We start from the raw sequence: 24,195 nt of genomic DNA on the forward strand, positions 1-24,195 counted from the left end.
TACCATTGCTGACTTGCGTCCGACGGTGGCCAAGTTGCAAACGTGCATTGAGTCTTGGCAAGGTCGGTGGCTGTCGAAGGCGGCCCGGATGATTCTCATCAACTCCTCGCTCGCCAGTCTTCTCTTGTTCCTCATGAGCTTCTACAGCCTTCACGAGACGCTCCACCATGAGATCGCCAAGATCCAATTCCGCTTCTATTGGGCCGGGGACAATAACAAATAGAAATATCATATGGTTAGGTGGCCCGACATTTGCAAGCCCCGGGAACAAGGTGGCCTCGGTATCATGTGCTCGAAGCGCATGAATATTGCCCTCCTTTCCCGCTGGCTCTGGCGCATCTCGCAAGGGCACGGAGGGCTGTGGTTAGACATCATCCGGAACAAATACCTGCGTGGCCAACCTCTGGCCTTCTGTCATAGGTCCGGTGGATCCCAGTTCTGGCAGTCAGTCATCCAACTGCTCCCCGTCCTCCGCATTGGGACTTCCATATCGGTCGGATCAGGATAAGCGACCATGTTCTGGTTTGACCGATGGGCGGGAGACACCCCCTTCGCGGCTCGCTTTCCCGACCTCTTCTCCATCGCCGTCGTCCCGACGATCTCAGTTGAACGGGCCCTTATTGACTTAGGGCGCCTCGCGTTCCGGAGGCCATTTGAGCCTCCGGAAGTTGCCGCCTGGCATGAGCTTCTTGATTGCATCGCTCTCCGTGAGCCGGCTGTCGATGCAGGCCCGGATGAGGTCTGGTGGCGCCTTGATCCTTCGGGCCAATTCTCCACCAAGTCCCTCTACTCAGCTATTGCCCCCTCCTCCACCCCGTCCCCCATCGAGGCGGTGTGGTCCATTCGTCTGCCTCTAAAAATCTGGATCTTCATGTGGCAATGGATCCATAGACGGCTCCCGTCTGGGGTGGAGGTCCGCAAGCGCAATGGTTTGGGCTCCGGTCTTTGCCCTCTCTGTGGTACCCCGGAGATTCGAACCACATCTTCTTCTCATGCGTGTCTGCTTAGTTCGTTTGGAGCTGTTTTAGAAAGGTTGTCGGTGGGGATTGGTGCCACACCAACCTCCCCGACCTCTTCACCGAACTCCAGGCCTCCCCTCTACCCACTCGTCACATTAGGTTGCTTGAGATTGGGGGTCTCGCGTGGACCCTCTGGACGATTCGCAATAAGCTTGTGATTCAGCGCACTCCACTCCGACGAGCTATTGACGCTCTCTTCAAACTGTATGGTTACTTGCAGCTTTGGCGGCCGCCTAGCCGCCCTCGGGACTGGGACGCCATCTCCATATTCATCGCCGACCTTCGCTCGATGGCCGTTCGCCTGTCGCCGCCGCCCCCTCCGCCACCTCTAGAGCCTGATTAGATGCCTGGCGTGCTCCCCGGCTCCGGCCTCGGCCGCGCCCCTCATTTTATTTTGTGTTATGTTTTAGGCTTGTTGAGTTGTGCCCTCAGTAGTACCTTTGGACCTCTTATTGTGTGACTTGGGTGTGTGTGTTCTAGACTAGTCCGTGTATGTGTGCCCTTGACGGTTTGCTTTATTTATAAAGCGGGGCGAAAGCCTTTTCGGTAATACTTCTCAAGTCTGGCTATAGCCGATGGCAGCGAGGCCCTTTAAAGTCCTTTTTATGATCTCCGCTGCTATGAACATGAAACTTTGATACTTGGATGTACTATCTACTCATGAGATGCCTCGGGTCTCTAGTTCATAATCCATCCTGCCAGCCATACTCATCCTCGAACCAATCCTCTGTTATTCTAGCCTATAAAACAACAGGCTTGCATCCACCTCCGCCTGAATTCTGACTAGGTCTTGCATGCAAACTGCATGCATACCGGGATGTGACTAGAATATTGTGTACAAGTTAGGTTACAGTTGGACTTGTAGTTGTATTGCGTTTAGATAGGATATGAAGTCGTGTCCTAGTAGGACACTTGTATCCTAGGCCTCTCATATATAGCGGGGCTAGACACACGATGTAAACCTATGCCAACATAATAGCACCAGAACGCAGGGGAATCCGGCGGCATGTGCCGGTGTCCAGGGCGACCGGATGCGGTATTGTAGCGGTGTCACGGGGAGGAGCGCCCGTAGTCAAGCCCCGGGGATGTAGCCATATCGGTGAACCTCGTTAACAAATCTCGGTGTCATGCTCATGTGATTGCTTGGTCCTCGGATGATCAACAATATGCTTCGGATTTAATCTAACAAGTGGTATCAGAGCAAGGTTCAAAGAGACCGTTGAAGTTGATCTAGAGGAAGAAGAAGCATAGACGTAAATCTGCAGGAAGTGGTCATAATACGGGACGTAGGACGTCGGCGAGTTGCGATCTAAAGCAGAGTTGGTCGTGCTGTAATCTTCGAGCAGTAATCGGAATCGGTGCGGGTGGCTACAACGGTGACATGTGGGGCAGCAGACAGCTGCAGCGGTGCACACGGTTCAGCACAAGACGCGTACGTGGGGCAGCGGCTTGTGGGCAGGCTGGCTATGCAGCTTGCAGCCGTGGCTTCGGCCGAGAAGGAGTAGCGGGCCAGATGTGTGCTGAGGCCCATGAAAGGGTGCCACTGATCTGAAGACATGTTTGTGTAGCTACGTGAGATTTGTTTTGGACAAAAAGAATAGGACTGAGTCCTGGTATACGACACAAGGTAGCAGATCGAATGGGCGGAGAAAATTCATTGATACACATCATCAGAAGAGATGAGGCAAGGCAAAGCTAGCATTACAAAATTTGTGCCAAGGGAGCTACACGACGTGAGAAGACCAGAAGGTTTTTTGGTTGAAATTGCTATTAGCACATGAGGGTGTACCACGCCAGGTTTTGCTTGTGTACTTGGGCATCATGTGAGGAAAGCTTGGATAATTTTTCGCAGGGTCATCTGTACAAAGAACCATGGCGCCAACGGGTACCAGGTTTGAGGTGGAGAAGTTCGCAGAGCTGAAAGCCTTGGGTTATGGCAGACAGGGATGAAAGATTTGTTGGCACATCAAGGATGCTTGAAGGCGTTGCGGGAAGTCATGCCAACTGAGATGGAATTATCATGTGATGGATAGAAATTCGCGGAAGACGATTTGGGAGCCTCGAGCGTGTCATACAGTCGAACAAGTTCGGCTGGGTCGGACTGGACAGTCTGACAGGATCGACGCAAGTTGGTTGGTACAGAAGACGGTGGTGGGATCGGCGACGACGACATAGGGGCGTGATGCTGATGGTGACCGGCTTCTGGGGCGTGGAAACACATGGCGCAGGTCAGAGGACTTGTGTGGCTTGGACAAGGCTATGGCGCAGGGTTGATTCAAGACGGTGCACATGAGAGCTTAGAGTCGACAGGGCGCGGGGTGGCACGTACAACCATCATGGAGTCATGTTGAAGGTGGAGCTGGATTGAGGGGCTACGGCGTAAGTGCACAGAGAGTCAAAGCCTATTCAGCTGGAGAAAAGCGAGTGACACGTAATTCGGATTGGAGCCCAGTGGTTTGATGGAAGCGTGAAACTCGTCATCGGTCGGTGATGACCGATGGTACTCTGAAGTGGGGGTTGAGTGGTGTGGGTTCGCGACCCTTGAGACTCGACCGGGACAGCAGAGGCTCGACGCGGTAATAGCGGCGAGGTGTGCGGTATGCACGGGACATGAAGACGGGCCAGGGCTCTGGTGGTCATACATGTGGTGAGACAACTGCGAATTTGACTCGGGATGACTACAAGAAATGGTGAAATTCCTTCAAGTTTCAGAGAGGCGGTCGAGAAAGGAGCGGTGATGTTGAGTTCAGGTAATTCTTATGTGTGACACCCAATATGTGAGTTGTTCATTATCACGCAGGTCAGTGATCAGTGTGTGATGCGTTGAACGGAGCTCTGGAAGTTGGGAGCATACACTAGAGTAAAGAGGAACTTAATTTTGCTCAAGTGTTGACAGTGGTCAAGAAAAGAAGGGACTACAAGTTGCAGGTGGAGTCACATGGAGTCTTTGGAGTAGCAGCGATACTCATGGGATAAGCTCAAGTCCAATGTATATGGAAGTTTGATGCATGGACAAATCCAGGGTGGTGGAGAATATTCGCCAAGGTGGAGTTTGTTAGGGTTGTGTCAAATATTGTGTACAAGTTAGGTTACAGTTAGACTTGTAGTTGTATTGTGTTTAGATAGGATACGAAGTGGTGTCCTAGTAGGACACTTGTATCTTAGGTCTCTCATATATAGCAGGGCTAGACACACGATGTAACCTATGCCAACATAATAGCACCGGAACAAAGGGGAAGCCGGCAGCATGTGCCGGTGTCCAGGGCGACCGGGTGCGGTATTGTAGCGGTGTCACGGGGAGGAGTGCACATAGTCAAGCCCCGGGGATGTAGCCATATCGGTGAACCTCGTTAACAAATCTCGGTGTTTTGGGCCTCTGCTTTCTCTCAACAACCGCTGGTTCAGTCTTTGAAATCCCCAAAGTATACGTATTTTTTTCTTTCAAAACATAAATAAAAATCTCCAGGCCTGTTCATATGTACATATATGTTTGCTCTTGGTCTTGGGGTATTTCCTTGCCACATGAGGATAAATGCCACCATAACATTAATTTTCCTCATGCTCAATCCATCATAAGTCTACGAAAAGTCATTTTTCTTGCTCGGTACAGCAGCAGCTGCCGAAAACCTAGGAATTCAACGAAGTAGTATCAACGAAGTGAGTATTTGTGCAGCCTTTCCTTGTAATAAAAAGTATTGAAGAACAGCTAAATGAACCCATGCGACTCCAAGCAAACAACAAAAAAGGGGAAAATATAGCACTGCTAGAAGTGAGCCCTCGGCCATGAACGAGTCCTACCTTCTTTACACATAAGGATGCAAGTTTGGATCGCGCTAGGCCTGCAAAACATGATGAAATAGTTTAGAATACACTAACAACTTCAAACTCTACTGACGAAGAATTTGAGTGCTTGAAAAGCTAGAAGCGGGCCGGATTGGGCGCCGCTTTGCATCCCTATCTACACATCCATTTTACCCCCATCTCATTATTACTCGTTTCATTATTCATATTCAAAGAACTACCACTTTTTAATTACTACCCCATCTACTACCACTTTTCATCTATTTATCTCTAATACCATGAGTCTAGTTTTAGTGTGTTAAGTAATCTCGGTACAGGGTAAGTTCAGAGTACCCAATCATCTCAGCTGCTTGTCCTACCAAAAAATGAAGATAGCATATTTGGCCGGAGGCAACCAATAATATTACCATGATACAAAACTGAAAAAATAGTCAAAATAACTACCGACAAAGTTTGGCTGAAAAGCCTATTCAACCCCAAGAAGAAAACAAATTATTTTGAGACCCTGATAAGTGTCACACGTGTGGCACGAATACATGGCAATTCCGAACGTATTTTATGGCAAGTTTCATGACGCGAGGATGGCAACTTCTTTTCAGATGGAAAATTTAAGTTTTTTTGGTTGCTTTTTTTCTTTTTTCGATGGCAATTTTAGTTGTAGAAAATGAGGGCTTCGTGACACGCGTGTGACACTTATCATTTGGGTTATTTTTTACTCCCTCGTGATATGTTTTCTGCTACCCTTATTTGATCCAACTATTTTGAAGTACCTTCATTCCTTAACTACCAAATATTTATTTACACACCTTTTATTGTCTTCTTTATCTATACAAGTCATTATTCTTGGCCATCCTTGGAAGTGACAAATACTAAATGTTGTGAACTCAAGTTTGAGTTCGGAGTTTCAGACACAAAAACATCAGCTGCTCAACAAAATAAGAACATCTCAAGCTGATCCCTTATAATTTATCCCCTCAAATGGCCCCTTATACCTTAACACATTAGAATTGAGGAGTTAAGAAAAAATGGTTCCTAGCCGAAACCCTAAAGCTTAACTCCATAAAACAATTTCTTCGCGAATTCTTCTAAGTTTTTGTTTACGTACTACACTTCAAATACATATTTTCACAGTTACCAAATCCAAACTTGATAATGAAAGTTCACACAATTGCGAAAATACTTGCACACATATTAAATCAAAACTTCGGTGCATCCGAAATCGCCGACATAAATACTTCTCCACATTGGTGCATTGAGTTTAAAGTAATGTTCATAAGCTTCTTATGGCCCTCTGCACTATCTCGATTCATGTACAAGTGGTTGAACTGTGATCCTAATTTTGATCGCATAAAGTTCTCGTTAATTATCACGGCAATGGCCAATTCGAAATCATCATCGCCTTCTTCCTCCACGTCCGATGAAGAGTCGTCGAAGAACATGTCCCTCAAACCCCTCATCTACACTATGCAACATTCTAGATTGAATTTGATTGCAAAAGCAGCAAAAACCTAACAAAAATAGCTACATAAAGGCATCTAAGCCATTCGTCAAAAAGTTTGATGGCGAAGGAGGTCAGAGCCGACGTCAGCTGCGTTAAGCCGATGTTGAAGCTAGGCGTGGACAGCAGGCCTCAAACCGAACTCGCCCAGTCGACGACAAAGATCGCCGGTCTTGCTGTCTTCCGCCGGCTTCGCTTTGGAACCAACGAAACTCCTCTAGTAATTTTTCGTCCACTGGATCAAGGAAGCAGCGCCAGAGATATGACTCGATTTTGGAAGCTGTTGGAACTCGGCCAGTAGGATCGATCACATCAAAACACGATGAACACGCGCACGCAGAAACTTTTGCCAAAGACACGTGTCGTGCCTTTCTTCTCTTTATTGATTTTCTGTTTTCCACGGTGTTACAATCTCACGACCAGGGCTGTACATATATACACGCCCAGACGCCTAACCTAGCTAACCTAGCCGGACACAACACCAACTCCTAACTGGACTCTACCGCTAGACTAAACTACTAAATCTAGCATGACACGACACAACCGTATACACATGTAATAGTACTACAACTCACACTTGCACCAAGCTGTCACCACGCCTTGTCACGCATCCAAGTTAACCACAACACGTGCACTTTGCTAACACTGATGGAACTCAAGATTATTCCTAACAATCTTTTCCTAATCTTGACACACTTTGTCTCCGTGCTTCTCCGGTCTTGGCTCGTTATAGATCATCCTTTGTCAGCTCATCCGCTCGCACCACGCAAGTCAAATTGACGGCCTTGATTGCTCGCAACAATCTCTTCCCAATTTCAACTTGGCGAATTTACGGATCACCTCAAATATACCTTGGACTACCCAGACTCGCTAGTAACCTGTGGAAAACACCATCCACCCTAGCGAGATACATGCCGGCTCCTTGTGGATCACACCACCCCGTGCACTACACCATGCACTCCAGCCTCATGTAGAGACATGGCCTCATTGAAGAGACTCACCTTCACTGTTTTACCGCCCCCACATAGTTGAACCTGACCCTCTCGTCGAGACACACAGACGACCTGGGCTTCATCTTCAACGCCTCCTCACAGAGACGAGCACTTGGACATGACGACGATGATGACTGACACGACCGACCGTGCTAACTTGCACGACTCCTTGACTCTAACTCCCGGATGACGATCTTGATGACTTTCCGGCACCGCATCACCGCACCACCGCTCCCGTCAACGATCTCCATCCGCCGCGTTGCCGACGACAGCCCGTCGCCTCCCTCCGTGCCGCTCCGACGAACGACGATCGCTTGAACCTCTCTTCGCCGCATCATCCTGCGACTTCATGGCCTGCTCTTCCTTGTCGCTGCACCACCCAGCGACCATATCGCCCGCCCCGAGGCGCTAGCAGATCGCCACCTCGGGGCAAGCACAGCTTCAAATTAACCTTGCTCTGATACCAATTGTTGGAACTCGGCCAATAGGATCGATCACATTAAAACACAATGAACACGTGCACGCAGAAACTTTTGCCAAAGGCACGTGTCGTGCCTTTCTTCTTTTTATTGATTTTCTGTTTTCCACGGTGTTACAATCTCACGACCAGGCTGTACATATATACACGCCCAGACGCCTAACCTAGCTAACCTAGCCGGACACAACACCAACTCCTAACTGGACTCTACCGCTAGACTAAACTACTAAATCTAGCATGACACGACACAACCGTATACACATGTAATAGTACTACAACTCAGACTTGCACCAAGCTGTCACCACGCCTTGTCACGCATCCAAGTTAACCACAACACGTGCACTTTGCTAACACTGATGGAACTCAAGATTATTCCTAACAGAAGCTGCGGCAACTGGTGACTGGATTGAACTAGGGCAGGAGAGGTGACGGAGGCTGCAGGGTGTCAGCGGGCTGGAGGCGAGGACTATGGCTAGACGCCACGTGCAACACCGGCGCCGATGCGTCAACCGACTGATTTCTCCCAAGAAATCAGCCGGGTTGGTAGCCGTCTGATCTCGCCATGATCTGGATTCAAAGGTAGCCATTAGCACACAACGCACAAACACAGAATAACACTCCTTCGTTCTCCCCGTGTCGCCAGAACGCACCGTCCCTGCCCGACTCGCTCCACAACAGCATGCTTTCTCTCGATGGAGCGCCGTCCGACTCGCCCTGCGGTAGAAGCATCCCGAGTGATGCTTGCTCGTTGCTCACGGACGCGTCGCAGCAGCATCGAAAGCTGTCATCGTAGCACGCCGGCAGCGTCACGCGAGCAGTTCGCGGCAACACCACCTGTTGCATTGCCATGTCGCGAACCTCGCCGGGAGAGCGCCGGCGGCGGCCACCATTTGCAGCATCCGTGGAGCACGGTGACGCGGCGCGCGATTGCTGCTATGCAGCGCGTGGCGGTGACGACGATTGCTGCAATGCAGCGCGCGGCGGTGACAGTGCGTGGCCGGGACGGCGAATGCCGCGACGCGCGGCGGCAACGACGGTTGCTTCTATGCAGCGCGTGGCGGCGCGGGGGGGGGGGGGGGGGGGGGGGGGTCCTGCTATGCAGCGCGTGGCGGGGACGAGGGTTGCTGCCAATGCAGCTCGTGGTGGTGACGGCGCATGGCGGCGACGGCGGATGCTTTGACGCAGCGCGCGGCAGCGACGACGGTTGCTTCTATGCAGCGCGTGGCGGCGACGGGGGTTGCTGCTATGCAGCTCGTGGCGGGGACGAGGGTTGCTGCTATGCATCCCGCGGTGTTGATGGCGCATGGCGGCGACGGCGGATACTTCGACGCAGCGCGCGGCAGCGACGAGGGATGACGTAGCAAACAGCGACGCCGGTTGCTGCTATGCAGCGCGAGGTTGCGGCGCCAGTTGCCGCTATGCAGTGCGTGGCGGTGACGCCGGATGGCCGGGATGGGAAGCAGCCGTCCTCCGTCCTTTGTTGCGCCTGTGGCCGGTGTTTGCTCGTTGCTTCCTCGCTGGAGAGAACGGCGATACGGGAGTATCGTGCGGCCGTTGGAGAAGATAAGGAGGACAGAGGAAGCGGTGTGTGGGTCACAGCGGACACGTGGCGGGAGGGAGAGACGGCTTAAGCTTCGTCGTTATCAGTCGGTGGAAAACAAGTGTTTCCCCAAAATTATTCTAAGAGGTTGCGTCAGTTGAGTATATTTCAAGGCCATCCGAGGCGGTGCTTAAATAATTTAAGGAAATAATCCAGATAAAGGTTCAGCTAGTTCGGGTTTAACTCCCAAAACCAAAAGTGTAAGGAGTTAAAGCATTTAATTGGATTGTCTAAATATGCTCTAAGGGGAGTATTTCCGAACAAGATAATTAATAGGACATTCACGACATATACATGAGGAGAACAAGTTTACTTTTTGCTAGCCCGCTGAGCCGTTTCCCTTGGTACGAGAGGTATCAGGACAAGTAAAGGCACGACGACCGTGGTGCTTGCTGGGAAGTGGGAAATGCCAAAAAAATCGCCGTATCTACTGAGGCTGCTGCTGGAAAGTTCACATTCTCTATCTCACATTCCGAATCGGCCCATCATCTCCTTCGCCATAGGCATTGTAACGGTCCTACTAGTACTGATATGTCAACTTTTTATTTTCTTTCAGATTGTTTGTGTTTGGCTTTGTGCATCCTACTCATACAGAGACCGGGTGTTCCTCATCATGATTTGTATCTTCTTAATGCTATGTTTTGAGTTAATAAAAACGTCTTTTATCAGGGAAAAAACATGTTACCATCATTGTCTTCCAAGAAAGTTGTATTTGAGCACCTATGCCGCTTGGTCCTGCTAGTTTAATCCTTGTGAGTACATCTTGTGTACCAATGAAGTGTCGTTTAAGCATGAAGATTAATTCTTGGGTCTCCTGTTCAACCCATCAACCAAACTGTGGACATGCACAACTCGGGATGCATGATGTTTTTGGTTTTGCTAGATTATTGGCGAAACGGCTTTCCTCATGCATCGTACTGTTTTAGTCCAGACGTTTGATTCCAGGTGGGGTTGTCAGGGTGTACATATGACTGCACGGTTCGCCGTTTTTCTCCGGCGGCGGCTTTGCACACATTTTTTTTTTCTGTTCTCTCGCTGTGCAGTGTGTGCAGGCTTCTTGTCGTGTATCCTTTGTAGACACCTGTTGACACACACAGGTGACAGGTCTTCCTCCCAGCAAGTTGAGGATATTTGATGGCCGTTGTATGCCATCGCCCACAACACGGGCAAATTTCCTCAGGTCCATCTGTGTTCTTGACTTCTTGTTCGAAGATCTAGTGATACCATGGTTTTGAATTTCAGCCACTACTGAAGTCACTGAAATTCAGTTTATTTCAATGATTTTGATTTCCATTTTGGCCAAAGAACCGAAACGTTCACTTAAAATTTAATCAAATAGTTGAAAAAAATTAAAAACATTGAAATTTATTTGAGTTCTTGTGTTCAATTGAAGCGACTAAAATATCTTTATAGAAAGATAAATGTTTCGGTGTCTACTGAAATAACTGAAATTTAGTGAATTTCATCGACATTTTATTTAAAGTGAAAACCATGAGTGATACATAACTTTTACTCCCTCCGATTCATATTACTTGTCGATCAAATGGATGTATTTACTATTGAAATACTTTAGATACATCCATTTGAGTGACGAGTAATATGTATCGGACGGAGTAACTTCAACTAGATAGAATTTTCCACACCTAATTGGACAGTTTTTTGTGACTACGACAACACGAGCGACATGTAACAAGTAGTTAGTTAATTTCCTTCTTCCACAATGTAATGCATCCTATTAATTTAGACTTAACTTTGTTTGCTTCCTAAAGCTGCTGCAGCTTTCAATTTTAACCCCCACTTATCTCTTTTCAATACATCTTCATTTATTTTGCATGCATCATTTTTTGAAATGCTTCAGGATTTTCTCTCCCTCGGATGTCTTCAGGTTTTGTACTGTTGGCGTAGCCTATTTATTTACTCCCTGATCTATCAGTGAGTATGAGCTGCAATTCCTAATAGGTTGCTCTGTATTAGTTCGGCATCGGAGGTTTTAGGCTAATTAAATACGCAAAAGGTGGCATTGGCTTGGGGAATATCTAAAAACAATTGTTTCCTTTGTTGAGTTGGTAATTGACGTGATGACCCGTTTGCTTAGGTGATTGGTAAAATTTATCTCAGCTACAGATATTTACCGCCATGAACATGAAACTGGAATCCAGCGGGAAGACATCGGTGATACTCATCCTCGACTCCGTCCATGGCTAGCTATTAAGGCATACAAAACAGACATGTTTGCATTCGCCTTTGCATTATTCCAAGCTAGGCCTCGGTTGTGCAATACAAGAGCGAATTCATAATGTCACTTAATTAGTTACTCCCTCTATCTTAAAATGTAAGACGTTTTTTGACACTATCATAGTATCAAAATATGTCTTACATTTCGGGGTGGAGGGAGTACTTTTGAAGTCCTTCTGGAGACTGAGTGTACAGAAAATTTATACTCCATTTACAGGTTGTCTACGTGGCTGCTTCCTCTACTCTGAAACCTAGTCATGCTTAAGGTTTTGGATTCTGAATGGACGGATTTTCTCATGGGGGAGCGAGATCCTCGGTTACCACGGTAACCGAGAAATACCGAATATATTTCGGACGAATTTATTATTGAATTTTGAATTCAAATTCTTTTAGCCTCAATATAGATAGCAACTGAATAGATATTAGCCACAGGAGCGGTAGTATCTCACTTGAACGCCTACACTTGCTAGGCAAAGAGGTCGTGAGTTCGACTCCTGGGTATATAGTCTATCTTTTTTCATGCTTACCACCACGCCATATCTAACTCTGGTTATATTCTTGAGATGTCCATCTATACTAGCACAGGTTCAAAGGTAAAAATTCAAAAATTTCGGAATTTTTTGCTCGGGATATGACTTTCTCGTGGGCCGGCGAGAATCTCGGTAACCGCGCGGTAACCGTTTTTCTCGGGCGGTACCCAAAACCATGGTCATGCTTGAATTATTGGTGTAATTCCTAAGAAACTTCAGAACGGCGTTTTGGCTTAAGAAAATCACTTCCCATTGGAGAATGGAGTGGTGGAGTTTTGTGGAGGAACACAATAACCATGTGGGAATTTACAAACACACATGTCCGTGCACTCACTAGAAATTCAATGAAATTGCTCTTATGCAGTGGTTGGTTCGTGCAACTTCTCTGTAGTCATATGCATTTTACTACGTATCCTTTCCTCTCAATTCATCTTCATTTCGACAGTCATCTATTTCTTACTCATTTCAGGATATTGTGTTTGATCTACGAATTGAACAACTCCTCTTTATTTACCCACGCTCTACTACTATCCTTATATATGCAAGTCTTCACGCTCTCTCTATAATACCATGACTACATAGTTTGGACAAATCGCGGGGCTGCCGGTAGAGGTTTTCAAGGACCGCAGGGAAACTTTGTGGAGGGAGCGGTTGGCCCCAATAACCGTTTCCGGGGCCGCTTCCGCGGAGGTCGTGGCGGCTACCCGCGCCCGCCTCCTCGGCGTCCTCCGCCCGTTGCTACAGGTTCAGAGACGAGCCTAGAGGAGACGCCTACTGATGGTGTGGTATTACCTATGGTTGTGGTGGAGACTGTTCGGGCCTTGGCCGATGTGACGGTGCCGGAGCCCATTCAGCATGGTGATACTTCGTCTGAAAAAGGTACGGAAAAATCCGATGGTGAAAACCGTCCAAGTGGGTGGTTAAGAAGAAAAAGTTGACCTATATTCGTTGCGGTGAACCGGGACACATTATGGCTGAATGCTCTGCTGAGTTATGTGATTTATGCCGGAAACTGAAGCATACAGCGGCTGAGTGTCTGCTTCTTTTAGGGCCCAAGCCCTCGGTTACCATCTATGGAGTCTGTTTCTCGGAGTTGATGTTCTTTGAGTCACCAAATGTGGCTCCTGTCAAACCCGTGATTGAAACCTCCTTCCCAGGTGTGGTGAAAGTGGTTCATGGCCCTCTGACTGAAGCTCAGATTATTCAGCAGCTATGGGAGTTGGCACCGGGTAATTTTCAGTGGTCTTTGATGCAGTTATCAGATCAGACTTACAAAGTGGAGTTTCCTTCTAAAGAGGATCAGTTGAGAATCCTCAAATTTGGCATGTGTAGAGTCACGAGAACAAGTTTTTGAAGGAAATATGCCCTAGAGGCAATAATAAAGTTATTATTTATTTCCTTATTTCATGATAAATGTTTATTATTCATGCTAGAATTGTATTAACTGGAAACATAATACATGTGTGAATACATAGACAAACAGAGTGTCACTAGTATGCCTCTACTTGACTAGCTCGTTGATCAAAGATGGTTAAGTTTCCTAACCATAGACATGAGTTGTCATTTGATTAACGGGATCACATCATTAGGAGAATGATGTGATTGACTTGACCCATTCCGTTAGCTTAGCACTTGATCGTTTAGTTTGTTGCTATTGCTTTCTTCATGACTTATACATGTTCCTATGACTATGAGATTATGCAACTCCCGTTTACCGCAGGAACACTTTGTGTGCCACCAAACGTCACAACGTAACTGGGTGATTATAAAGGTGCTCTACATGTGTCTCCAAAGGTACTTGTTGGGTTGGCGTATTTCGAGATTAGGATTTGTCACCCCGATTGTCGGAGATGTATCTCTGGGCCCACCCAGTAATGCACATCACTATAAGCCTTGCAAGCATTGCAACTAATGAGTTAGTTGTGGGATGATGTATTACGGAACGAGTAAAGAGACTTGCTGGTAACGAGATTGAACTAGGTATTGAGATACCGACGATCGAATCTCGGGCAAGTAACATACCGATGACAAAGGGAACAACGTATGTTGTTATGCAGTCTGACCAATAAAGATCTTCGTAGAATATGTAGGAGCCAATATGGGCATCCAGGTCCCGCTATTGGTTATTGACCAGAGAGGTGTCTCGGTCATGTCTACATAGTTCACGAACCCGTAGGGACCGCACGCTTAACGTTCGTTAACGATATAGTACTATATGAGTTATGTATGTTGGTTACCGAATGTTGTTCGGAGTCCGGGATGAGATCACGGACATGACGAGGAACTCCGGAATGGTCCGGAAATAAAGTTTGATATATGGGAGAATAGTGTTTGGTCACCGGAAGGGTTCCAGAATTTACCGGAAGGGGTTCCGGATGTTTCCCGAAATGTTTGGGTACGAGAACACTTTATTTTGGCTAAAGGGGAAAGCCCACAAGGTTTTTGGAAAGCGCAAAAGGAAGTTTTGCGGAGTCCAGGGGCCAGACGCCAGGGTCCCTGGCGTCTGGCCCTGGAGTCCAAGAAGGACTCTTGCCTTTCGGGTGAAACCGACTTTGTGGAGGCTTTTACTCCAAGTTTCGACCTCAAGGCTCAACATATAAATAGACGGGTAGGGCTAGCACCCAAGAATCATCAAGAAACACCAAGCCGTGTGCCGGCAACCCCGTCCCCTCTAGTTTATCCTCCGTCCTAGTTTTCGTAGTGCTTAGGCAAAGCCCTGCGGAGATTGTTCTTCACCAACACCGTCACCACGCCGTCGTGCTGCCGGAACTCATCTACAAATTCGCCCTCTTGCTGGATCGAGAAGGCGAGGACGTCACCGAGCCGAACGTGTGCAGAACTCGGAGGTGCTGTGCTTTCGGTACTTGGACCGGTCGGATCGTGAAGACGTACGACTACATCAACCGCGTTGATATAACGCTTCCGCGAACGGTCTACGAGGGTACGTAGACAACACTCTCCCCTCTCGTTGCTATGCATCACCATGATCTTGCGTGTGCGTAGGAAATTTTGAAATTACTACGTTTCCCAACGGTGGCATCCGAGCTAGGTTTTATGCATAGATGTCATATGCACGAGTAGAACACAAGTGAGTTGTGTGCGATATAAGTCATACTGCTTACCAGCATGTCATACTTTGGTTCGGCGGTATTGTTGGATGAAGCGGCCCGGACCGACATTACACGTACGCTTACGCGAGACTGGTTCTACCGACATGCTTTGCACACAGGTGGCTGGCGGGTGTCAGTTTCTCCAACTTTAGTTGAACCGAGTGTGGCTACGCCCGGTCCTTGCGAAGGTTAAAACATCACCAACTTCACAAACTATCGTTGTAGTCTTGATGCGTAGGTAAGAACAGTTCTTGCTAAGCCCGTAGCAGCCACGTAAAATTTGCAACAACAAAGTAGAGGACGTCTAACTTGTTTTTGCAGGGCATGTTGTGATGTGATATGGTCAAGACATGATGCTAAATTTTATTATATGAGATGATCATGTTTTGTAACCGAGTTATTGGCAACTGCCAGGAGCCATATGGTTGTCGCTTTATTGTATGCAATGCAATCGCCCTGTAATGCTTTACTTTATCACTAAGCGATAGCGATAGTCGTGGAAGCATAAGATTGGCGAGACGACAATGATGCTACGATGGAGATCAAGGTGTCGCGCCGGTGATGATGATGATCATGAAGGTGCTTCGGAGATGGAGATCACAAGCACAAGATGATGATGGCCATATCATATCACTTATATTGATTGCATGTGATGTTTATCTTTTATGCATCTTATCTTGCTTTGATTGACGGTAGCATTATAAGATGATCCCTCACTAAATTATCAAAGTATAAGTGTTCTCCCTGAGTATGCACCGTTGCAAAAGTTCTTCATACTGAGACACCACATGATGATCGGGTGTGATAGGCTCTACGTTCAAATACAACGGGTGCAAAACAGTTGCACATGCGGAATACTCAGGTTAAACTTGACGAGCATAGCATATAACAGATATGGCCTCGGAACACGGAGACCGAAAGGTCGAGCGTGAATCATATAGTAGATATGATCAACATAAGTGATGTTCACCGTTGATACTACTCCATCTCACGTGATGATCGGACATGGTTTAGTTGATATGGATCACGTGATCACTTAGAAGATTAGAGGGATGTCTATCTAAGTGGGAGTTCTTAAATAATATGATTAAATTGAACTTAAATTTATCATGAACTTAGTACCTGAAAGTATCTTGCTTGTCTATGTTGATAGTAGATAGATGGCCCGTGCTGTTGTTCCGTTGAATTTTAATGCGTTCTTTGAGAAAGCAAAGTTGAAAGATGATGGTAGCAATTACACAGACTGGGTCCGTAACTTGAGGATTACCCTCATTGCTGCACAGAAGAATTACATCCTAGAAGCACCGCTAATTGCCAAGCCTGCTGCAGGAGCAACACCAGATGTTATGAACGTCTGGCAGAGCAAAGATGATGACTACTCGATAGTTCAGTGTGCCATGCTTTACGGCTTAGAACCGGGTCTTCAACGACGTTATGAACGTCATGGAGCATTTGAGATGTTCCAGGAGTTGAAGTTAATATTTCAAGCAAATGCCCGGATTGAGAGATATGAAGTCTCCAATAAGTTCTATAGCTGCAAGATGGAGGAGAATAGTTCTGTCAGTGAACATATACTCAAAATGTCTGGGTATCATAATCACTTGACTCAACTGGGAGTTAATCTTCCTGTTGATAGTGACATTGACAGAGTTCTTCAATCACTACCACCAAACTACAAAAGCTTCGTGATGAACTATAATATGCAAGGGATGAATAAGACTATTCCCGAGCTCTTCGTGATGCTAAAAGCCGCGGAGGTAGAAATCAAGAAGGAGCATCAAGTGTTGATAGTCAATAAGACCACCAGTTTCAAGAAAAAGGGCAAAGGGAAGAAGAAGGGGAACTTCAAGAAGAACAGCAAACAAGTTGCTGCTCAAGAGAAGAAACCCAAGTCTGGACCTAAGCCTGAGAGTGAGTGCTTCTACTGCAAGAAGACTGGTCACTGGAAGCGGAACTGCCCCAAGTATTTGGCAGATAAGAAGGATGGCAAAGTGAACAAAGGTATATGTGATATACATGTTATTGATGTGTACCTTACTAATGCTCGCAGTAGCACCTGGGTATTTGATACTGGTTCTGTTGCTAACATTTGCATCTCAAAACAGGGGCTATGGATTAAGCGAAGATTGGCTAAGGACGAGGTGACGATGCGCGTGGGAAATGGTTCCAAAGTCGATGTGATCGCGGTCGGCACGCTACCTCTACATCTACCTTCGGGATTAGTATTAGACCTAAATAATTGTTATTTGGTGCCAGTGTTGAGCATGAACATTATATCTGGATCTTGTTTGATGCGAGACGGTTATTCATTTAAATCAGAGAATAATGGTTGTTCTATTTATATGAGTAATATCTTTTATGGTCATGCACCCTTGAAGAGTGGTCTATTTTTGCTAAATCTCGATAGTGGTGATACACATATTCATAATATTGAAGCCAAAAGATGCAGAGTTGATAACGATAGTGCAACTAATTTGTGGCACTGCCGTTTAGGTCATATTGGAGTAAAGTGCATGAAGAAACTCCATACTGATGGACTTCTGGAACCACTTGATTATGAATCACTTGGTACTTGCGAATCGTGCCTCATGGGCAAGATGACTAAAATGCCATTCTCCGGAACTATGGAGAGAGCAACAGATTTGTTGGAGATCATACATACAGATGTATGTGGTCCAATGAATGTTGAGGCTCATGGCGGATATCGTTATTTTCTCACCTTCACAAATGATTTAAGCAGATATGGGTATATCTACTTAATGAAACATAAGTCTGAAACATTTGAAAAGTTCAAAGAATTTCAGAGTGAAGTTGAAAATCATCGTAACAAGAAAATAAAGTATCTACGATCTGATTGTGGAGGAGAATATTTGAGTTATGAGTTTGATCTTTATTTGAAACAATGCGGAATAGTTTCGCAAATCATGCCACCCGGAACACCACAGCATAATGGTGTGTCCGAACGTCGTAATCGTACTTTACTAGATATGGTGCGATCTATGATGTATCTTACTGATTTACCGCTATCGTTTTGGGGATATGCTTTAGAGACGGCCGCATTCACCTTAAATAGGGCACCATCAAAATCCGTTGAGACGACGCCTTATGAACTATGGTTTGGTAAGAAACCAAAGTTGTCATTTTTGAAAGTTTGGGGCTGCGATGCTTATGTGAAAAAGCTTCAACCTGATAAGCTCAAACCCAAATCGGAGAAATGTGTCTTCATAGGATACCCAAAGGACACTGTTGGGTACACCTTCTATCACAGATTCGAAGGCAAGACTTCTGTTGCTAAATTCGGAGTTTTTCTAGAGAAGGAGTTTCTCTCGAAAGAAGTGAGTGGGAGGAAAGTAGAACTTGATGAGGTAACTGTACCTGCTCCCTTAATTATTGGAAAGTAGTTCATCACAGAAAACGGTTTCTGCGACACCTACACCAATTAGTGAGGAAGTTAATGATGATGATCATGAAACTTTAGATCAAGTTGTTACTGAACCTCCTAGGTCAACCAGAGTAAGATGCGCACCAGAGTGGTACGGTAATCCTGTTCTAGAAGTTATGTTACTAGACCATGACGAACCTACGAACTATGAAGAAGCGATGGTGAGCCCAGATTCCGCAAAATGGCTTGAGGCCATGAAATCTGAGATGGGATCCATGTATGAGAATAAAGTGTGGACTTTGGTTGACTTGCCCGTTGATCGGCAAGCAATTGAGAATAAATGGATCTTCAAGAAGAAGACTGACGCTGACGGTAATGTTACTGTCTATAAAGCTTGACTTGTTGCAAAAGGTTTTCGACAAGTTCAAGGGATTGGCTACGATGAGACCTTCTCACCTGTAGCGATGCTTAAGTCTATCGGAATCATGTTAGCAATTGCCGCATTTTATGATTATGAAATTTGGCAAATGGATGTCAAAACTGCATTCCTGAATGGATTTCTGGAAGAAGAATTGTATATGATGCAACCTGAAGGTTTTGTCGATCCAAAGGGAGCAAACAAAGTGTGCAAGGTCCAGCGATCCATTTATGGACTTGTGCAAGCCTCTCGGAGTTGGAATAAACGCTTTGATAGTGTGATCAAAGCATTTGGTTTTATACAGACTTTTGGAGAAGCCTGTATTTACAAGAAAGTGAGTGGGAGCTCTGTAGAATTTCTGATATTATATGTGGATGACATATTGCTGATTGGAAATGATATAGAATTTCTGGATAGCATAAAGGGATACTTGAATAAAAGTTTTTCTATGAAAGACCTCAGTGAAGCTGCTTACATATTGGGCATCAAGATCTATAGAGATAGATCAAGACGCTTAATTGGACTTTCACAAAGCACATACCTTGACAAAGTTTTGAAAAAGTTCAAAATGGATCAAGCAAAGAAAGGGTTCTTGCCTGTGTCACAAGGTGTGAAGTTGAGTAAGACTCAATGCCCGACCACTGCAGAAGATAGAGAGAAGATGAAAGATGCTCCCTATGCTTCAGCCATAGGCTCTATCATGCATGCAATGCTGTGTACCAGACCTGATGGGTGCCTTGCTATAAGTCTAGCAGGGAGGTACCAAAGTAATCCAGGAGTGGATCACTGGACAGCGGTCAAGAACATCCTGAAATACCTGAAAAGGACTACGGATATGTTTCTCGTTTATGGAGGTGACAAAGAGCTCATCGTAAATGGTTACGTTGACGCAAGCTTTGACACTGATCCGGACGATTCTAAATCACAAACCAGATACATGTTTATATTAAACGGTGGAGCTGTCAGTTGGTGCAGTTCTAAACAAAGCGTTGTGGCGGGATCTATGTGTGAAGCGGAGTACATAGCTGCTTCGGAAGCAGCAAATGAAGGAGTCTGGATGAAGGAGTTCATATCCGATGTAGGTGTCATACCTAGTGCATCGGGTCCAATGAAAATATTTTGTGACAATACTGGTGCAATTGCCTTGGCGAAGGAATCCAGATTTCACAAGAGAACCAAGCACATCAAGAGACGCTTCAATTCCATCCGAGATTTAGTCCAGGTGGGAGACATAGAAATTTGCAAGATACATACGAATCTGAATGTTGCAGACCCGTTGACTAAGCCTCTTCCACGAGCAAAACATGATCAACACCAATGCTCCATGGGTGTTAGAATCATTACTGCGTAATCTAGATTATTGACTCTAGTGCAAGTGGGAGACTGAAGGAAATATGCCCTAGAGGCAATAATAAAGTTATTATTTATTTCCTTATTTCATGATAAATGTTTATTATTCATGCTAGAATTGAATTAACCGGAAACATAATACATGTGTGAATACATAGACAAACAGAGTGTCACTAGTATGCCTCTACTTGACTAGCTCGTTGATCAAAGATGGTTAAGTTTCCTAACCATAGACATGAGTTGTCATTTGATTAACGGGATCACATCATTAGGAGAATGATGTGATTGACTTGACCCATTCTGTTAGCTTAGCACTTGATTGTTTAGTTTGTTGCTATTGCTTTCTTCATGACTTATACATGTTCCTATGACTATGAGATTATGCAACTCCCGTTTACCGGAGGAACACTTTGTGTGGAACCAAATGTCACAACGTAACTGGGTGATTATGAAGGTGCTCTACAGGTGTCTCCAAAGGTACTTGTTGGGTTGGTGTATTTCGAGATTAGGATTTGTCACTCCGATTGTCGGAGAGGTATCTCTGGGCCCACTCGGTAATGCACATCACTATAAGCCTTGCAAGCATTGCAACTAATGAGTTAGTTGCGGGATGATGTATTACAGAACGAGTAAAGAGACTTGCCAGTAACGAGATTCAACTAGGTATTGAGATACCGACGATCGAATCTCGGGCAAGTAACATACCGACGAGAAAGGGAACAACGTATGTTGTTATGTAGTCTGACCGATAAAGATCTTAGTAGAATATGTAGGAGCCAATATGGGCATCTAGGTCCCGCTATTGGTTATTGACCAGGGAGGTGTCTCGGTCATGTCTACATAGTTCTCGAACCCGTAGGGTCCGCACGCTTAACGTTCCTTGACGATATAGTACTATATGAGTTATGTATGTTGGTGACCGAATGTTGTTCGGAGTCTGGGATGAGATCATGGACATGACGAGGAACTCCGGAATGGTCCGGAGATAAAGTTTGATATATGGGATAATAGTGTTTGGTCACCAGAAGTGTTCTGGAATTTACCGGAAGGGGTTCCGGATGTTTCCCGAAATGTTTGGGTACGAGAACACTTTATTTGGGCCAAAGGGGAAAGCCCACAAGGTCTTTGGAAAGCGCAAAAGGAAGTTTTGCGGAGTCCAGGGGCCAGACGCTAGGGCCTTGGCGTCTGGCCCTGGAGTCCGAGAAGGACTCTTTCCTTTCGGGTGAAACCGACTTTGTGGAGGCTTTTACTCCAAGTTTCGACCCCAAGGCTCAACATATAAATAGACGGGTAGGGCTAGCACCCAAGACACATCAAGAAACACCAAGCCGTGTGCCGGAAACCCCGTCCCCTCTAGCTTATTCTCCATCCTAGTTTTCGTAGTGCTTAGGCAAAGCCCTGCGGAGATTGTTCTTCACCAACACCGTCACCACGCCGTCGTGCTACCGGAACTCATCTACTACATCGCCCCTCTTGCTGGATCGAGAAGGCGAGGACGTCACCGAGCCGAACGTGTGCAGAACTCGGAGGTGCCGTGCTTTCGGTACTTGGATCGGTCGGATGGTGAAGACGTACGACTACATCAACCACGTTGATATAACGCTTCCGTGATCTGCGAGGGTACGTAGACAACACTCTCCCCTCTCGTTGCTATGCATCACCATGATCTTGCGTGTGCGTAGGAAATTTTGAAATTACTACGTTTCCCAACAATTTTGTGTTGCAATTTGATGAGTGGAAAAAGAAGGAGCCTCAGGGTACGCTGTTGACTTAGATTTGGGCCCGTTTCTCGGGGGTGCCATCGGAACCACTGGATAATTTCTTGATCACATGGAGCCTGGGATCCCTGCTTGGCAAGACGGAACAGGTGGATATGCCCTTCACATGCGGTCATGGGGTGGCACGTTTGCTTGTTACTGTGGCTAATATTGAGTTCTTGCCGGACGTGGTAATATGGACTCATGAGGGCATGGTGTACTTGTTGGATGTTGAGTATGAGGATCCAAATTTGTTTCAGGACTTTGAGGAGGTACAACATATGGATACTTCTGAGGGTGGAGATGACTCCGGGAACCAGGAGGATAATGCACAAAATAATGTTGACAAGGCCAGAGGGCCTTCCACTTCGTCTAGAGCGGAAGAACCGGCTAATGACAAGTCTCCGGTTTCTGCTCCGACCAACATGCTGCAACTAGGATCCTTGGGGGCGTTCTTCGGGCCTCCTCATCTTTGGAGTGATCGAGTTGATTTGGACGATCTGGCGGAACATCTTCCACCGGTGATTGTGGGGTCTGAGTCTTTGTTTGTGATGGATGGACATGCTGGAGTCGGTGGACAGGAGGACGCCATTGCCCCCTCTTCATCATTGTGTACGATGGAGGTGGCGGCTACTTTGGACGCCGTGGCGGGAGGAGGCGGGAAGATGGCCCGGCCCTGTTCCTCGACTTCTTCATCTCCGCTGAAGGGGGCCCAAGGAAGGATCGGCGACCATGGGTTCCCGCGGGGGACCGGAGGACCTCAGAGGGGCATGCGGACAGGAGGCCTGCGCACCCCTTTCTACCCCTCAGGCGATGTGCCCGCTGACGCCTCCGGTGGCGCCGGCACCGGTGACGGCAGCCCTGGTAGGAGGGTTGCCTGGGGTTGCCATCCAGGGCCGTGCTCGCCATACGTTTCAGCCACTTCGGTTGCACCCATGGTTGGTGGGGTTCCCGTGGCAGCCCCGGGATCCAGGCATTGGCCGATGCCGCGGGAGGCTTCGAGGCCTCTTGGTGACTCGTCGGTTGCTCCAGTTCAGTTGAGCTCGGTTGGGGGTCGAGTAGGAGGCCCTACCCCAAACAGGGCTACGCGGGAGGAGGTCATTGCTTATGGAGGGACACCGGATCCTGTTTCTGAGGGGCGGCGGGTGAGTAGTCGTCTTCAGGAGCAGCCGGATGTGGATGACATGCAGCTAAGGTGCGCTATGCGGGCGGCCAAGCTCCGTGACATTTAGGTCACTACTGGTATGTCTGTCAATACATCAAATTCCATTCTTCATTTTCCCAATGATGATATTATTCACAATGCAAATCAATTAGGGTTTCACTAGGTAATAATGGTAGTGAAATCACTAAATTAGTTAATGATATTCTTGTTCTCGAAGCGGAGCACGCTTTGGAAATGATTCACAACATAGCAGCTGTTAAACCCATGAATGATGCTGAGATAGATGCGTTGGGGGTCAGGGCTCTTGATAGTTTTTGTGCGGATCTTGCCCCTTCACTTCTTGAGACAGAGGAATTAGAGGGAGTCGGGTCCCCTATGGCCTCGAGCCATGTTGATATTCCGGAGGTTACCTCCCCAGAGCCTATGATCAGAATAAGCATAAGCGGAAATGGAAACGAAAGGTTTATCCAGTTTCGGCTGTGCGTATAAGTTCTAGGATCTGTACCTCTAAAAAATTTCATGATGAAATATGAGAGGAATTTTTTGGTATAGCAGAGGTCTTAAAGACTAGGCTAAAAGAAGGTTTCTAGCGGAAGCATCTATTGAATATCAATTGGATTTTATTGCCCTGTCTGGAAGGGATAATTTCACCCCCCACCCCCACCTGAATTTCTTAGCACGTTATCGGGGGGTATCGACTTCGACTGGCACTGCTTACCTCCGAGAGGAAGGTCAGGAGGGGTTCTACTCGGGGTTAAGTGTGACTCGTTGGAAGTTCGGAGTGTGGTCATGGGAGAGTTTGCGGTTAAGTTTTTGGTCAGATCAAAGGCAGATGGGTTTAACTCGGCTTTCGTAGCGGT

The 24,195-nt window shown here is 46.6% G+C and overlaps 1 protein-coding gene and 1 pseudogene across 1 annotated transcript; both read left to right on the forward strand.

Annotated features, from left to right (window-relative positions):
* The first annotated feature begins 514 nt into the window (after window positions 1-514).
* On the forward strand, window positions 515-1,256 carry LOC147961131 (uncharacterized). Its single transcript, XM_087533688.1, has 2 exons — window positions 515-959; window positions 1,240-1,256. Exons 1-2 carry the CDS (start codon window positions 515-517, stop codon window positions 1,254-1,256), a joined length of 462 nt encoding a protein of 153 aa, XP_087389814.1.
* Window positions 1,257-22,940: 21,684 nt separating this feature from the next.
* LOC147961132 (uncharacterized) lies at window positions 22,941-23,868 on the forward strand (annotated as a pseudogene).
* Window positions 23,869-24,195: the final 327 nt, after the last annotated feature.

This window comes from Triticum urartu, chromosome 7A, assembly GCF_056163025.1.
Source record: "Triticum urartu cultivar PI428250 chromosome 7A, HENAU_Tu73, whole genome shotgun sequence".
Lineage (NCBI taxonomy): Eukaryota > Viridiplantae > Streptophyta > Magnoliopsida > Poales > Poaceae > Triticum > Triticum urartu.

Bases quoted from the DNA above. Each gene is read 5' to 3' on its own strand.
- LOC147961131 (XM_087533688.1), top strand. From the start codon at position 515: ATGTTCTGGTTTGACCGATGGGCGGGAGACACCCCCTTCGCGGCTCGC.